General features: G+C 43.6%; 1 protein-coding gene across 3 annotated transcripts in view; it reads right to left on the reverse strand.

Annotated features, from left to right (window-relative positions):
• LOC139802478 (ubiquitin carboxyl-terminal hydrolase 12-like) overlaps positions 1-17,041 on the reverse strand; it is a 28,880-nt gene extending 11,839 nt beyond the window's left edge. Inside the window, exons 1-3 of one of the 3 annotated variants that reach the window (XM_071757660.1) lie at positions 16,820-17,041; positions 2,969-3,049; positions 219-432 (exon numbers count right to left, since the gene is read on the reverse strand). In XM_071757660.1, coding sequence (XP_071613761.1) covers positions 219-432; positions 2,969-3,049; positions 16,820-16,867 — 343 coding nt within the window. In that variant the 5' untranslated portion in view covers positions 16,868-17,041. Of the gene's footprint in view, positions 1-218; positions 433-2,968; positions 3,050-7,713; positions 7,791-16,819 lie in introns of those variants that run through there. The other 2 variants (XM_071757661.1, XM_071757663.1) reach the window with 2 other exon arrangements.
• Between the last annotated feature and the right edge of the window lie 474 nt (positions 17,042-17,515).

A 17,515-nucleotide genomic window follows, 5' to 3' on the forward strand; every position in this document is an offset into this window, starting at 1 on the left:
TAATCCTCTAATGACAGAACACAATTCTGCTCTAATCTCCGTTCCTATCCTAGAAAGGTGGTGAAATTCACAGCACAAACACAAGTTCCAAAACTTCCCTGACATCTGTTAAAACCTGAGAGGTTGGACTCACTTAAAAAGGAAGCCCTGTTTACATTTTATCCGCTCACATCTCCAACGCTTCAATCTGCAAAACCCAATTTCATTTCTTCATTTACCATTTTCTTTCCTCAATCGGGAAATAAATTTCTTGGGTGGGATGACTCCCACCTTCTTCTTTTGTGTAGCAATACTGTTGAAGAGATCAGAGAGGCAGGTCAGGAGGCTTTCCTTCTTTCGAGGCTGCACTTTGTACGCCAAAACTTTTTCCCGAAACGGACGACAAAAATAAAGTGCCTGTAAGACTGAGTTGCAGTAGCAGGTATTGCCAAACTGGTTAAAAGAGAACAAAAAAGGGAAACAAAATGTTTGCATATTAATTAGGTCTGGTGAAAAGGAATAAGAGGTTGCTGGTGAAGCATCTCACACAGTGAAAGCGGGAAAGTCGTCTGTCAGAGTTCACTTACTGGGGAAGAAATAGGAGGCATGGGGTGAAAGACTCCTCCTTGTATCATCACAGTTGGTATCAGCAGGAAAAGGAAGAGGCACAAAAAAAAACCCCAAAAAACAAAAAAACACACACAAAAAAAACCCCCCAAAAACCTCCCAACACCACAAAAACAAAAAAACCCATCAAAAAAACAACAAAAAAACCCACCGGGAAATCACTAACTGAAAAAAAAAATAAAATTCCCTTTGAGGGCTCATCACAAAGTCAAAACTTGTGGAGATGCAGCACACTACTGCTCCTGCTTGGGGAGATCCTGCTGATGTGATGCAGAGGGGTGACAAAAACACAGGGGGACAGGAAAGCAGCAAAAGGGATGAGAGCATCCATCAGCATCATTGCATCTCAGCTGGATTGCAGCAACAAGAGCTCCAGGCATGAACTGGGGTAGATTTGCTGGTGTCAGATACACAAAGTGCTTCTCAGAGAGAGGCAGTGAGGTGCATGTTCAATATTCCCTCTTTATGGTGGAATAATATGAGAAGAACATGCAAGGCAAAGCCAAAGAGCAGCTGGGTTACATCTGACACACCTGAAGGCAGTGAGGGTCATTTTAGAGAAAGGAGGAGAGTGATAACTCCCAGGAGCAGGGCTCCATGTTCCTTAACAAAAAGAAACCCTGAAGACTGCTGAGATATTCTGCTTATCACCCAGAAGAAACACATCAGGGGGTTTTGAGTTGTTTCTTTGCAATTTATTGTGCAATGGTGTTGGACGATGCTGTTGCTTCAAAAATGAGAAAAAAATCTGGGTTTGCCAGTCCCCAGATAGTCTGGCAATGAGATTCTGCATCTCAAGTGTATTGAGATGTATTGATGATGTATTGAGAGCAAAATATTTTAAATAAAGAAAATGAGCCACCAAATCTGACTGCAGGACACAGACTTTTTTGTGAAGTGGGACTCAGGGAATGTGGCCACTACTGCTCACAAAAATTTGGTGTGCTCACTGCAGCAGAATGATTTCAAGTTAATAATCAGTTTGCCAACTGAAACAAAAAAATTAAGAGCTTGGTTCATATAGCTAAAAAGGTTCCAACATTATAGTTACATTGACTTATACCATATGCAAGCACCACGGAACAACAAAACTTAGGAAAACAACTTCAGAAAAAGCTCTGCAGAACAGTAGCAGGAAAATGATCATCCTAAAGAAAGAGGTTGCAGGGAATAAAGCACAACAGCCTTTAGTTATATTTTGTCCTTCCAAACAGAGAGTGGATGTGGTTATAATCATCCTGGTTATTTTTAGAATGCTGTTTTTCCTCTTCACACCATCCAGTGCTCTGCTATTCCTGGCACAACTGGAGATGCCTTCCATTTTTTGCATGATGGTGCAAACCTCAGCAGCTCTGGAATGGCCATTAACACCATACTTCAGGAATATCACTGGTGTCTTCAGATAGTTTGGTGGCCAAGAACACAAACTGCTAGAGACCCACACATAAGTCAATTAATTGAGTTGGTAATGAGCTGCAACAAGCAGCACTGCAGTAATGTTCCCCTTATTTGAGGTTTCAAAAGACAGAACATCTTTCAGCTTCCAACAAAATGTACCTGGCTGACCAGCAAACAAAATATTATTATGTTTCTAGGGAGTTTTGTCAAAATTGTATTTTCACATCATGAATATGATGCCACAGAATCACTGTTTCTATTAACTAACATCCTATTTTCATCAGTAGATGTTACAAGCTCAAGAGCTGCTTTCCTCCTCCAGAAGCACTGGACAAGACCCTCAGCAATGCTTCATTCTCTCCATGGTTTACTTAGGTAGACAATAACCCAACAGCTCAGATCTATGACAGATACAAAAAAACCCCCATTTTTTTAAAAAAGGACTCATTGTTACACAAGGCTGTCAAAAAAACAAAGAAAAGAGAATAATTATGTGTAAGAAAATTAGTAACCAAGTCATTGTCTTTCATCTCCTGGCTATGTCCTCACTAATCCCACGAGTAACACAATTTCAGAGAAGTAATACATTTTTATTTTAAAACCTCAAGGCTCCCACACACTGCAGCATCAGTGTAAAATCAAATCTCTCTTCTCTAAAAGAGCATATGAACAATCTGCAGACTTTATTAAAAGTCTTTTCTTAGTAAATATTTAAAACTATATAATCAGGCCTGAATAGGAAGGTTTCTCTCCAAGGCTGTGTTATAAATATACTTATTTTTCTGTATTTAAGATTAAATTTTATCTTGGTTAGTAATGAGGCACCATATAGCAAGATGGGGTGGCTAGACAGAGTTCAGCTTTAAGACAGAAGAGCTCAAAGTTGTAACAGAGAATCCAGTTAAATTTAAAGTTAAGATATAAATCAAAAAAACAGCCTTTCAGCCACCAAAAATTCACTTACATTGACCAAGCCAAAATAATGTTCATTCACAGGGAACTGTTCAGGACCAATCTCTTTCTCCAAAGCAGAGGCATTGGTGCCCTACAAAGAAGCAGTATGTTTACATTAGAGAAGAAAACAACTTCCTAAAAAATTCCAACAGAATTCCTAGAGTCAAAACAAAGCAGCTAAGAAAATAAGTTACTTCCATTGAGAATTAGCATCTTGTATTTCCTGTGTTCTCCAAAATGAAATCAATACAATGCTTTATTATTATTAAAGGTACAATGGTTTCACCTAAAAACCTTATTAGCTGGAATTCAACCTGATTTAACAGAAGTGGGCTTAGCAATTTATTGAAATTTATTTGAAAGTTAACAAGAAATGTGTTCTCATCTCAGGTTAGTCACAACCTAGAAACACCAATTTAAATTTAGCCAAGAATGCACTGTAAAAATAAAGAAACTTGTAACACAGAAATCTTCTAAATCTAGAGGACAGAACAATATGGGCTATAAATCCCACGAGAATTTTTTTTTTTTTTTTATGATGCAGACTGCACAAAAGGTTTGATGTTGCTGTTTATTATTTGCATCTCATAGAAAGAATTATTGAAAAATTTAATCTTCATTGATACTTTACATTAGAACTACTGTAATTTTCCAACTTCTGGAAAGTGTGCAGTGAAGCATGATTACAAAACCCAAAAAGAATGAGAAGGAAAATGTCATCAGGCATCCCTCAAACTCAGATCACCTGGAAGTGCTTTTCTGTCCTGAATTAATGAATGAAACTTACATTTTGATCCATTTTGAAACATTTTGATATATCTTTGAGTCTCCAGCAATACAATGAGGACAGAATTTACTATTTTAGATAAAAAAGAAAAATGCCACTAGACATCCATATGGTCTCACTTGTCACATCAAAGCAAAACTAAAGCCTACCAACCAGCTTTTTAGTTTAAATAAAGCCCTCAGCTGCACCTGGGCTGCTCTCTGTGGAGTTACCATCATTTAATGCAGAATCCAAGCACTTTGGATTCTTCTCTTTTGAATATCCAAGTAACTCCACCTATGACCTTCTGCAAAAAATAAACAGAGACAGGTGAGCTACCTTAAAATGCCTCAGAAAAGCACAAAGCAAACAAAAATTATAGTCCACAAAATTAAATTAAGTCTATTCCCCTGAAGTCAGGGTTTTTAAGTGCTGAGCAAATATTTCAATCATTTCCCCCAGCACCCTGCTATTAGTATAATCCACAGACAAGTAAAGATTAAAGTAAATGGTCTTCAAGAAAGAAATAACTAAAAATTTTCTAAGAAATTAAGTTTCATTTAGCAGGGGGAGTAGAAACTCTCTAGTTGGGTCTCCTGTATCAGATTTACAAAAAATTACATATCACAGACAGAAAACAAGAAAGGCTCAAAACTGGAGACAGTAAAAAAACCCCAAACATCCACCAGGTGCTGACAGATTTACAAGCAAAACTCTTCACAAACAGCAATTACACAGACATTTTTTGAGGCATCAGTGCCAGTCCAAGCAGCTCCTCTCCTCTGTGTCCCCACACCCATTCCCTGCTTCCATCACCTCTTCTTTCCTCCTCTACATCCCCTCCAAAATCCGGACTAAACCTAGAAATAAGGAAAGCTGCCTCCAAGAACTGGGTCTCCAAACAAGCCTTCAGCTCCTCCCTTAGGTTGTGCTGCTCAGTGCTGATTTGGGTAATGGTGTAATCAGATTTTAGAACCTCCCTGCCCTGTAAACCAGCTCTGCAACCTGCTCAGCTTCAGTTCAATTTTTCTGAAGAGCTTTCACACCCCCTTTGTGATCTCCAATATTGGATTAGAGAAACAGGCAACCAAAGCAGGTGCCACAACTCACAGAGCCAGTGAAACCAGACAGCCCCAATTCTCCAGTCTCTAAAGCAACAGATGGAATAAAAACCTCAAGAAAGAAATAAAAGACTAAGAATTTTAATTTTTAATAAAACCTTGCTACAAAGAATTGAACAACTTAGCATAAAGCAGTGCTGCAAATCAACTGAACAACCAACCTGTATCCCACATGTATCTCCCCATTTAATCTAACAGGTCCCATGAGCCTTTCTTCCAAGTGCTTCCTTCTATCTGCTGCCCAAACTTTGTAAAATCGGGTAAGTTAACTGCTGGGGCAGAGAAAAATTAAGGTTTCCTTAATAAAATTAAATTTGTAAGTTAATCAGCCCCAGAAGCTTAATGAACCTAAATTTAGTTGTAATGTTTCTGAAGTTTCTTGGTGGAGAAATCTTGAATTAGCACACCAAAAGCATAAAAACAAAACCAGAAGTAATTGTGGGAGGTGTGAAAATCCCCAGCCAGTCATGAACAGTTCTGAAGATGCAAACTTGCAAATGAAATAATATATAACATAATGAAGCAGCTCTAGAAAATGCACATGCCTGGCACACCAGGAGAAAATAAGTATGTTGCAGACAGCACAGAGTGATTTATGGTGGGAGTCAACCTCCAGGAGACTTCACAAAAAAAAAAAAAAAGCATTTTATGGTGACACAAAATTGTCCTTTTCTAGAAGCTCTAGAAAATGCACATGCCTGGCACACCAGGAGAACATAAGTATGTTGCAGACAGCACAGAGTGATTTATGGTGGGAGTCAACCTCCAGGAGACTTCACAAAAAAAAAAAAAAAAGCATTTTATGGTGACACAAAATTGTCCTTGGTCATGTTCCACAGTGGCAATACATGACAGGGGTGTGAGTAAAGCTGCTTAACTGCAGTCAAAGTTCAGCTATTCCCAGCCTGTGATCTTTGCAACTGAACTTGCAAATGAACCAAGTGGAGAGGAAATCTCCTGCAGCATGAACCCTGCCATGAAGCCCAAGAAACAGCTTGGTTTTCAGACTGAAAGGTGCTACACACAACTTCCCTCCCCCATTAAAAGCTTTTCCCATCTGGGTAAGTCCTTCTGCCTCAGATCAGATGAATATTTTTTTGTAAGAAATAATACACATTTCATCACTTCGGAAACATAGAAGTCACATTTCTCATCTAGAAATAAAATCTAATCAAAGGGGTACATGTCCAAGGTAGGAAAATTGATTATTTGGGGAACTGAGATTCATCTCTTCTGGGGTATCACAACCAAACTGTTCTGCATCTTACAGTGTTTTACACATCTAAAAACTTAGGAAAATCAATACTGTAATGCTAAACTATGAGATACATTGTGGGAGCAATAAAAATGCCATGAAGAGAATCACTAATACATACTAACTGAGTTTGTGTGGCATGTAAAAATGAAGCAATTAATGTGCACTAAAATACAGCTAAATATAAAACATAATGGATGAGATTAGAATTGATTTCTCTCCTAGTGCAAGACAAATAGATCTTTCTTCTAAAAAAAACCCAGAAGTCCACCCTTGAGATGTCCAGCTGGTCCAAGAAAACACTCTCAAGGAACCACTCTGCTTCTCCAGTTCAGGAGGAGATAATAAAATTTTCTGTACACAGCTCTATGGGCAGGAACAACACACAGATTTCTACAGGCAACACATAATTATCCAAGAGGGAAAACATCCCCTTAGTTTGACTAAAGTGGTAATACTGATTTACTTGGATAATGAGACTCTCCCAGAGACACAAATTTAACACTTCCATGTTGGTGAGGGATGTGACAACTAAAGTCTCAGCAACTTGTAAGCAGGATTTGGAACCTTCTGGAAATTCCTGGGACTTAAAATGTTGTCTGGGAGGCAGGCTGCACTTTTCAAGAGCTCCCTGGTCACAGCCCTGCCAGCAGAACTCAATCTGGAGAGCAGCTCCAGCACTACCAGTTAAATAGAAACATGGGACCAGAGATCTAACAAGTCTTTTAAGTTGTGAGTCCTTTCTGCTCACTACAGAAGTCCAGAGAAGGTTTATTTCCAGTTTAATGCACCATGTAAGAAGAAAAAATACTGGTAGACTTTTGTTTCTTTTCCAGATGCTGCTGCTAACTCACTGCATCACCAAAATGAGATAAAAAGGAAGTATGCTTAGGTATGATGGGCTCTTAAAAGCTCTACAAACACCTTGTGACTAGTCTTGCAAAGAAAATGAGTATTTTGCCTGCTCTAGGTTAATTAATTTCAGAAACTGGAAATGTATCAACAGTTTTCAGGGGCTTAAATACTTACCTGCTCTTAAATTTGTTTGAATTTGTAATTATTCATATAGAGAAATGGCTTTTAGACTGCACTCACTCATCTGACAAGAATGACAAGAAGAAATTATTTTTGGAGCTGAAGAAAAATTATCACTTGTGTATTCATTATACATAAATAGTTTTCCAGTAGAAATTATAATAAGGCTCAGATCTGAATAGTTCTTCTGAAGCAACAGATGAACCCAAGAAGATCTGGAAGTTGTTATTAATAACAACTACATAGATCTGAACCTAAACAAGGGGCCACTGATGAGAGAAATCCACACCTGGGGCATCTACATTCTTCTTGCTTCCTGTTGTATCTTCTTCTCTTTTTAGCACTATGTATTTTACAGAGTTTTCAGTGAAATCCTGATCCTCTGCAAAGCCTGGCTGGGAATAAGTGGAATATTGCTACAGAATAACCAACATTACTGGTCTTTTTTTTTTAATCCTGAACTAACACTTTCAGACTTGGAAGGAATTCACACTTCATGTACAAGCACCTCTGTTCTGCTGCTCTGAAAGTAACTTTGCAGCCTTGGGAATGGTTCTAAAAGCAATGTGGATAAGCACCTGGATAAGCAAAAGAGACTTTATGAGCATTAAGAAGCTGCTGCTGAAGCTTTAGTAGGAAAAGGATCAAAATTAGCACAATGTTGGGGCAATATTCTTGCTGTTATCCAGAGCTCTTGTCAGAACTAATCAGGTCAAGGACACTGCTGCTGGAGGAAGCAGAGAGGCACTGAAGCTGTAAAATGAGGGTGGGAAAAACCCCACAGAAATGATGATGAGAGTTATGAGTGGGCAGATCATAGAATCATAGAATGGGCTGGGTTGGAAGGGGCCTCAGAGCTCATCAAGTCCAACCCTTGCTCCACTCCCCCCGTGGTTCCCAGCCCATGGCACTGAGTGCCACATCCAGGCTCTTTTGAAATATCTCCAGGGATGGAGAATCCACCCCTTCCCTGGGCAGCCCATTCCAATGGCTGAGCACCCTCTCCAGAAAGAAATTCCTTCTCATGTCCAACCTAAACCTCCCCTGGCACAACTTGAGACCTCTTGTGCCCTCTTGTCTTGCTGAGAGTTGCCTGGGAAAAGAGCCCAACCCCCCCCTGGCTCCAACCTCCTTTCAGGGAGTTGGAGAGAGTGATGAGGTCTCCCCTGAGCCTCCTCTTCTCCAGCCTCAACACCCCCAGCTCCCTCAGCCCTTCCTCACAGGACTTGTGCTGGATCCCTTCCCAGCCTCCTTGCTCTTCTCTGGACCTGCTCCAGCACCTCAATCTCCTTCCTGAGCTGAGGGGCCCAGAACTGGACACAGGACTCAAGCTGTGGCCTCCCCAGGGCTGAGCACAGGGGCAGAATCCCTTCCCTGGACCTGCTGGCCACGCTGGTCCTGAGCCAGCCCAGGATGCCATTGGCCTTCTTGGCCACCTGGGCACACTGCTGGCTCCTCTTCAGCTTCCTGGCAATCCAGACTCCCAGGTCCCTTTCTGCCACTCTGTGCCCAGCCTGGAGCTCCCCATGGGGTTGTTGTGTTGAACCTCATCCTGTTGGGATCAGCCCAACTCTCCAGTCTGTCCAAGATCCCACTGTCCCCTGTGCAAATCCCTTTGAGGTTTGCGGGGGGGGGGAGGCAAATGAAGCACTTTCTGGCATTTACTGTTGCTAAGCTGCAATTCTATCAAGGATTAAAGCAGCAGAGGAGGGCTCAGGCAGCTGTCCTGCAGGTTTTGGAGGGTGGTGGTTGCACATCTGCTTTGACTGCCTGCTGGAATGTCTCACATCTGAACAATCCACCAGCTATGAGCAACTGGGTGGCACTTCCAAACTGTAGAGGTGGGTGGGTGACACGTTTGTGGGACAGTCAGCAGCTAGAAGAGAAGAAATGATGGTGAAAGAGGAGGGAAATCAAGTGAAGAGAAAGAAATATAAGCACTAAAATAGTCATTAAAGGTGCAAGAGCAAGCAGCATTTCTGGCATGCTCCAATTAATTATACAGTGTTTTGGAAATCAGGCAGGCAAACCCACCCAAGAGCAGATTGGTAATGGATTCAGAACCATCCTGGAACCATTCACTTCCTCAATCTAATGAAATACACTCAAGATTTGATTGGTTTCTTGGAAGGACATGGAAATTTAGACACCTAAACAGGCAGTACACTTGTCACATAAATGCTACCAGAGTTTTTAAAACACTAACAAAGATGAGTTGCTTCAAGTACAAGAAAAGGAACTAGAACTGTGAAGCACTAGTGAAGCACTTCTCATCCATTCAAAAAATAAAACCAGAAACTTGCAGGTGGTTTGGTTGGGTTTTTCAAATAGTAATGATCCTGACAAAACCTACAGAGTCTGAGTAAGTCCTTGCTGTGCTTATTTTGGGGTGCTCTGCCACTTCAGCTGCTCCATTTAGAGTTCATTTGTAGACAGCAGGTGATTTTCAGAGGAGGACTCTTAAAATCTAGATGTCTTATGTATTAATGTTCCCAAACTTTCACAAAATTCCTACTTGTACAGTGTATAATGTTTGAACTGTGGTTTCCTATGCTTGCCTACAAGCCTCAGCTGCTTTAATCCTACCAGAACCACACACAAGACTCAAGCCATCAGCAGATTATTTTTAACAAGCTAGAGAGAATCAGTTAATTTAGAACTCTCTCCATACAGGCTGTGGGAATCTGAAGATACAGCCTTTCCTCAAGGACAAATTGCTCTTCTTTGAGCTCAGTGCAAAATATTAATTTCCAAATTAGATGCTTTTTACATTTTATCCTTTTCCCAGTGCAGTTAATGACATGAAGTTTAAATGGAGTCATTAAAGCACTGCAACTTTGGATATCTCTCCACTTTTATTCCAGCTGCATGCACACTCAGCTGATTATCATGGCTGGGTAACAGCCTGTTGAAATAAAAATCCCTTATGAATTACTAGCTTGGGCTCACCCCCATACAAGCTCAGCTTTTGGACTGGAACCAGTTTGTTTCCACTCAGCACACAGCATCCACCTGCCTGCAAAAGATATTTCCCTTCAAGAATAGCAAAAAAAAATAAAAAAATAAAAATAAATAAAAAAAAAATATCACTTGAGGTATTTCAGTGGCAAGAAACACACCTGGTACACAAATCTCACTGCTGTCTCCAATTAGTAATTTTTAACAAATTAGAGTAGGGTAAGATTTGGCATTTGAAAAAAAGAAAAAGCTGGGAAGCAGCTTTCAAGTTGTGCAGAAAGGCTCCAGGGACACCATCCTGCAGCCCTCAACATTAGCAAAGCTTAAATAAAGGCTAAATAGACTGAAGAGGGGTTTTTAAAGAGAGAACAAAGAAAACAAAACAAAAAAAGGGGTGGAAAAAACCCAAGTAAGCCAAGCCAGAGCTACTCAAAACCTTTCAGGTCAGAACTGAGATGATGCAGGTGTGAACCTTGCTGTATGGGCTGTGAGAACCCAGCTCCAGGTTTATTAAAATACCACGTGGGGGGTACAGAGAGAAGCAGAACTGGGGCTGCATGTTGGAAAGTTGACAGAACAGCCTGGCATGGTCTTCTGAACACAGAATCAGATGTTGCTTCCTCATTTTTTTACAACTCCCTGGTTGTGTAGCACTGAAATGAGATGAAGAGGTGTCAGCTCAGCTGTCACTCACTATGATTTAGGGTTTGAAAAAAGCCCTTTGCATGCAGGCAGGAAGGCTGCCCCTCCAGGCATAACAAATCATGGCAAACTCAACTCTGGATTCCAGCACTTCACAAGCTTACAGGAGCAAAATAAACTGATCATCTTGAGAGGAGCAGGTATAGAACATGTCACAGACCCTCCAAGATCCCTCCCTTCCAAGTATTACAGAATCTTCTCAATCTGCACAATCACTCAGTGCCCACTCTCCCCTGAGGAGCAAAGCTTATGGAGTGCTCTGGCTACTGCCAGGATTACAAGATGCAGATTTCAAAATAAGTTTATTACTACTAAGCATTTAAAACCTGAAGTCTAATGAGAGGAGTTTTTTAAAAAAAAATACATTACTACAGAATGCTTTGTAAACTGTTTCACAGAAATGTTTATTCAATAAGGAGCTGGTCTTGCAAGGTCTACAGGATGTCTGCCTCACAAAGGGAGAACAAGTCATAAGAACTGGTGAAGTTCTGTAATTTTATGCTCACAATTGGATAGTCAAGCTAGAGTCCAGGAAAGAGAAAGTACACAAAGGATGCTGAGGGTAGGAAGTACAGATCCTGTTGCTTAGAGGCTTGACCTCTGCAATGTGGTAGTGTGAGCCACCTATTTCCCCCTTCTTAGCTACTGTCTCCAGGATGACCAAGTGCTCACAGCCAGGTCAGCCCCCAAAAAGCTCTGCAAGATTTTTCCTGACCTTGGGTTTCCCTCCTATGACCTAGAAAGGAACACCTGAGGAGCTGTCATAGATACATAGAACTGGCTGGGTTGGAAGGGAGCTCAGAGCTCATCAAGTCACACCCTTGCTCCACTCCCCCCGTGGTTCCCAGCCCATGGCACTGAGTGCCACATCCAGGCTCTTTTGAAATATCTCCAGGGATGGAGAATCCACCCCTTCCCTGGGCAGCCCATTCCAATGCCTGATCACCCTCTCCCTAAAGAAATTCTTTCTCATGTCCAACCTAAACCTCCCCTGGCACAACTTGAGACCTCTTGTGCCCTCTTGTCTTGCTGAGAGTTGCCTGGGAAAAGAGCCCAACCGCCCCCTGGCTCCAACCTCCTTTCAGGGAGTTGGAGAGAGTGATGAGGTCTCCCCTGAGCCTCCTCTTCTCCAGCCTCAACACCCCCAGCTCCCTCAGCCCTTCCTCACAGGACTTGTGCTGGATCCCTTCCCAGCCTCCTTGCTCTTCTCTGGACCTGCTCCAGCACCTCAATCTCCTTCCTGAGCTGAGGGGCCCAGAACTGGACACAGGACTCAAGCTGTGGCCTCCCCAGGGCTGAGCACAGGGGCAGAATCCCTTCCCTGGACCTGCTGGCCACGCTGTTCCTGAGCCAGCCCAGGATGCCATTTCTATGATTCTATGATTCTGTGATTCTATTCCCAAGCTGGGTTTTAAGTGCAAAAAATGAGCATTTGTTTCCTCCAGCTTAACAAGTCAATCAAGGAGCAGAGCACTGCTGGAAGTGTGCTGAGCTAGCTCTGCTTTTATCCTCCCTTCTTTCCACTTCCTCAGCTCTAAATGCATTTCTTTGATAAAGCCAAACCAAATTCTGCAAAACCAGGTGAAACAATAACCAGGTAATCATTCCATATCCCTGACACAGAAGCACCTGCTTGAACTGGAGAGTGTGAATTATTCAGGTGGCAAATGGAAATGTTACTTACAAATTATCTCCTCAGCTCTGCTCTGGCACTGAAGTTAATTATTGTGTCCATGCTGTACTGATTCAGAGGAGCAGAATAAAACTACCACCAATTTATACACTGGATTTGAGTTCTTCAGGCATGTCTTACTGGTTAGCAGACAATTAGACAGGAATCTAGGGGAAGTTTTCCTAATTAGCCTACCAAGAAACACCAAGATTTCAGCTAACAGCTTACTACAGACTTGTCACCAAATTATCTGCCAGAGCTCAGACCTGTGCTTTGCACCAGGCTCCACTCCAGTGTCCTGTTTTGCTTTTCCAAGCCCCCAAAACCAAAACAACCCCAAGTTCTGACCCCAAACCTCAGTTCTACCACTGTCTCAGTCCCCCAGAGTGCAGCAGGCACATTCTGCAGCAGGTGATGCAGTCAGAGCCATGGCAATTCAGCCCCTCCTTGCTTTCTCTCCCCAGTCCAGAGAGGATTCCCATCTGCCTGTGACCATGGGAATGCCACACAACTTCACACAGATACCACTTGTAAATATTTTTGAAGCAGGAGCTGCACATTTTTAATGAATGCTAACAAAATACCTCTGTAGTGCTTTGTATTTCACTCCCCCAGCTCATTTTGAGGTTGCTTACAAAAAGAAAACAAGAACTCCTAGAAGCCCCTGTAAAGAAAAGGCCCAGGAACCAACTGAAGTCCAAGGGACAGAGAAGCAGAGCTGCAGTTGGTAGCTCCTGGCTGTGTTTTGGCAGGTGGTGCCAGCAGCCTCACCAAGCAGTGACTGATATTCCAGTGCACAAAGATTTTTCCTAGGAGATTCCAATGCCACAGGTGCCACAGGAATGTTCTGCAAAGCCTGGAAAAGGGACACTGCTCACTCAAGGAAATGCAACAATCAGGAGAGGTGAGGCCCAGGAGAAAAACCCACAAGTTGGTTTAAGGAGGGGGACAGGATCCAAGTCACAACTTTGTTACTGCCCACTGAGGAGATGAGGAACTGCACTTAATTTTTAGAGAGAGACTGCAGAAGAGTGAAGTGTCCCTGATGGAAAGCCAGAAACACCAACCCCTGCAATGCTGATGGACTGAGGGGCCTGAGAAGGGCCTAAACCTCATTTTTAAATTTAACAGCTCTGTGGCAGAGGAGAAACACAGCACTCTACAGGGCAGCCCTCTGCTTTGGCAACAGGTCTAGAAATCACTCAAAATGACATCTGGAAAAGCAAATCAATGCAGATAAATTCAATGTACTTAAAGCATTTGCTCTAAATCCTCACGAAAGACAAAAAAAAAGCAAGACTGAGTAACATGGAGCACCTCTTGAACTATCTGCACACATTTAATATCTTTTCCCAGCTATTCCCACCTCATTTTTAAATTTAACAGCTCTGTGGAAAAGTCCTTTTGTGTAATTAAGATCTAATTTCAACTAATGAACAACACAGTGCCCACAGTTTCCTCAGTACTCTACAGTGTAACAGTGAGGCTCTCTCCTTTGCCCAAGGACACTGAACTCATGAAATCTGAAAGCTCACACAGAACCTGGGACCAAAACAGACACCAGAGCAGCAGAAAAACTTGGCCATGGGGTAGCTCAGGATGCCTGTAAAATCCTAAAAATCATTCCAAGGAAACCTGGGCACTGTGCCCCCTGAGCTGGCTGGCTGTTTTGCAGAGCCTTACATCTCCTAATGGCTACTAACAGGTTTGCAAAGAGTTTTATATATATATTTTTTTTTTTCCTCTAAAAGCAGGTTATTCCCAAGCTGGGAAAAAACCCATGTATCTTCCTAAAAAGATGTAAAGTAGGGTAGAGTCACTACATATTAGCATCATCCTGAAGAAAGCTGTTTCCCAAAGGGACTCTGTAATATAATGTAAATGTTTTTCTAAAGAAGGCTTAGGGTTTTCATATTTGCATTCCAACAAAGCAAACAGTACTTTAAGTTCCTGGACATTAAGAGCAGCAGATGCAAATAAACTGATTCAGTTTTAAAATAAGCACCCAGACCTCAGTTTTCCTGGGTGAGCTGAAGGAAAAAATAGTGAGACTGAAACCTAGGAGACCTAAACCACTGATGCTGTAAAGCTCCACTGCATTTGATTAAATAGCTATATAAAAAATTGGGAAGTTTCATACAATTATTTAGAGCCAGCAGCACTGCTCACCATTTTCTGAAGAGAAATTAAGCAGTAAGTTCTCCACTTGAAACAAAAGCAGGAAATACTGTAAAATGTCTCCTCTTGAAAAAAAACCTCACAGTCCTTCAGAAGGGACAATAAATCATAGAAATCATAGAATGGGCTGGGTTGGAAGGGACCTCAGAGCTCATCAAGTCCAACCCTTGCTCCACTCCCCCCGTGGTTCCCAGCCCATGGCACTGAGTGCCACATCCAGGCTCTTTTGAAATATCTCCAGGGATGGAGAATCCACCCCTTCCCTGGGCAGCCCATTCCAATGGCTGAGCACCCTCTCCAGAAAGAAATCCTTTCCTAATATCCAACCTAAACCTCCCCTGGCAGAGCTGAAGCTCTGCCAGGGGAGGTTTAGGTTGGATATTAGGAAAAAATTCTTTAGTCCGTGCCCTCTTGTCCCACTGATATCAGCCCAACCCCCCCTGGCTCCAACCTCCTTTCAGGGAGTTGGAGAGAGTGATGAGGTCTCCCCTGAGCCTCCTCTTCTCCAGCCTCAACACCCCCAGCTCCCTCAGCCTCTCCTCATAGGATCTGTGCTCGAGTCCCAAGTACCTGTGTCACTTTCTTTTGTCAACACAACCAAAATCAAGGTAAGCAAAAATAAATCCAAGATTAAAGTCTCCAAAACCAAATCCCAGCCACTGGAATGGCTGGATGAAGGTCTGGCTACATGCTCAGAGGAAAATGCAGTGCCTTACATTTGCCCTCTCAGTCTGAGGCTCAGTCAGCTGATCTCAGGAATGCATCCAAAATATTATATGGGATGGAGACAATCACTTGCCTCTGGGGTGCAGAGCTCCACAACAAAGTCATGATGCAGCCACCTCTCATGACCTTAATTTCACCTGTGTTTGTGATGGGCAATTAAACATACAAATTGAGCTTAAAAAAAAATAATAATCTAGTGAGATTAGTGACACTCTGAGAAGTTTTCTGCAATTCTTCAAACTTGAAGGTCAGGCATCTGTTGCCACAAGTTTAAAAAGAAATAAAAATGAATTAATCTCTCTTGCTAACAGTGTGGACTCCAAACACTCAGTTTTGTACAGCACCACTGTGGTTCAGCTCAATTAGATCTCAAGTTAATCAAGTTAACCAGGAGACAGCACCTACCTGGGAAAGGAACAGAGAAAAACCTGCACCCTTCACACCTCTGAAATCAGCCTCAGAACCCTGTGCTGCAAGAGCCCCTGCAGCCTGCTCTCTGCTTTGCTAAAACTGAAGCTTGAGCCTCTGGAGAAAATAGGATATGGGACTGAAAAAACCAAAACACTGAATACCCTCAGCCTCCCTCTGAGGGGGATTTTGGCAACTCTACCCTTGTTTATAATGAAGAAGCTCTTTACAGTAAGCATCTCTGTGAGCTGTTTAGATGGCATATCATTACCAAGATGCAATATTTTATTATGAGTCAGCTGTGTTTCAGTGCTAGACAAACCACTTGCTGGCCTCTGTTTATGCAGCAATGGAACTTCATTAAAAATTCTGCATAATCATGCAATTATCAGCCTCCTTCTTGCTCCCTTTTCAGGGGACACGATACCCTGCTGCATGCATTCATGGGAAATGATTACAGAGCTTTTATAAACTCGTATGACAAGCTTTAAATCGAGCCCAGCTATCACAACAAATTACTGTCATCTGTGCCAGAAAAGGAATTAACGTTGAAGAACTCCTTTTAGCTCCTCTCTCAGCCAAAGCATCCACCTGGCCCTGAGATAGCTCAGGGAGGAGGCCGGCAGCTGACACACCTCCCAGTTCTCCTTTCTGCCAAGGGCTCTGTGCTCTCCCGGCCACTTTTCCTGAGGGGGGATTTGGGCTCAGCCCCGGTGCGGTGAGGGAGTTTTTTGGGGCCCAAACCCACGGTGGGGGAACCGGGCTCGGTTCTCCTCACCCCCGCTGACCCCGGGTACCGCCGCTCCCCTCACCCTCCCGGGCCTTCCAGGGCACCCACAGCCACCTCCTTTCCCGCAGAGGCAGCGGTACCACTTATAAACTTTACTTATGAACGATTTTTTACTCATTTTTACCGCGTCCGGACACTACCGCCACCCCCCCCCCCCTCCTCCAACTCCCTCAGCGCGGAGCCCCTCGGGCGCAGCCACCTCCTCCCCCCAGCCCGGGCAGGGTGAGGCCGTCCTGCCCGCCGTTCTCACCATGGTACAGATGGAGGCGAGTCTCCGGACCGTCATCAGCAGTTCCATCCGCCCGGCCCGGCTCCGCGCCCCGCGGCCGCTGCTGCCGCCGGCGCCATCTTGGGACGCAGCCGCCCAACTGACAGCGGCAGCCGCCGGTGCCACTGACAAACGGGGCCGGGTGCCGCCGGCGGTGCGGCACCCAAATGCCGCCGGCTGCACCCGCAAACACACACAAACACCCCAAAGGGTTCCCCCCTATGTTTTTCCGTCCCCCTCCATGTTTTTTTCCGTCCTCCCCTCTCCTCATCCATCCCCTTTCCCCGCTCCTCTCCCATCATCCCAGGAGGGGTGTCGGAGCCTGACAGGCCCCCCTCGCTCCAAGGATTGTCCCCCCGGGGCCAGATGCGCCTCAGTTCCCTCAGCCCCAAGAAAGGGGTTGGAGGCCCCGGTGCCACGGGAGGTGCGGGAGGGAGGTGCCGGATTCCCAGGGCTGGAGCTGGGAATGGCTCCAAAACCCCCCCGAGAGGGGAACCACGGCCACTGAAACACCTGGAAGATGGAGGCTGAAACTCCTGAGACTCTTCTGAGGGGTGGAGCACCCCACAGGGGGGGTTAGGGGGCTGCTGTGACAGAACCAGAGAGCGGGGCAGCACCTTTGCTGTTCCTCAGCATGTCAGCAAACCCACAAAAAAAAAAAAAAAAAAACCGAAATAA

This window comes from Heliangelus exortis, chromosome 14, assembly GCF_036169615.1.
Source record: "Heliangelus exortis chromosome 14, bHelExo1.hap1, whole genome shotgun sequence".
In the NCBI taxonomy this organism is placed as follows: Eukaryota; Metazoa; Chordata; class Aves; order Apodiformes; family Trochilidae; genus Heliangelus; species Heliangelus exortis.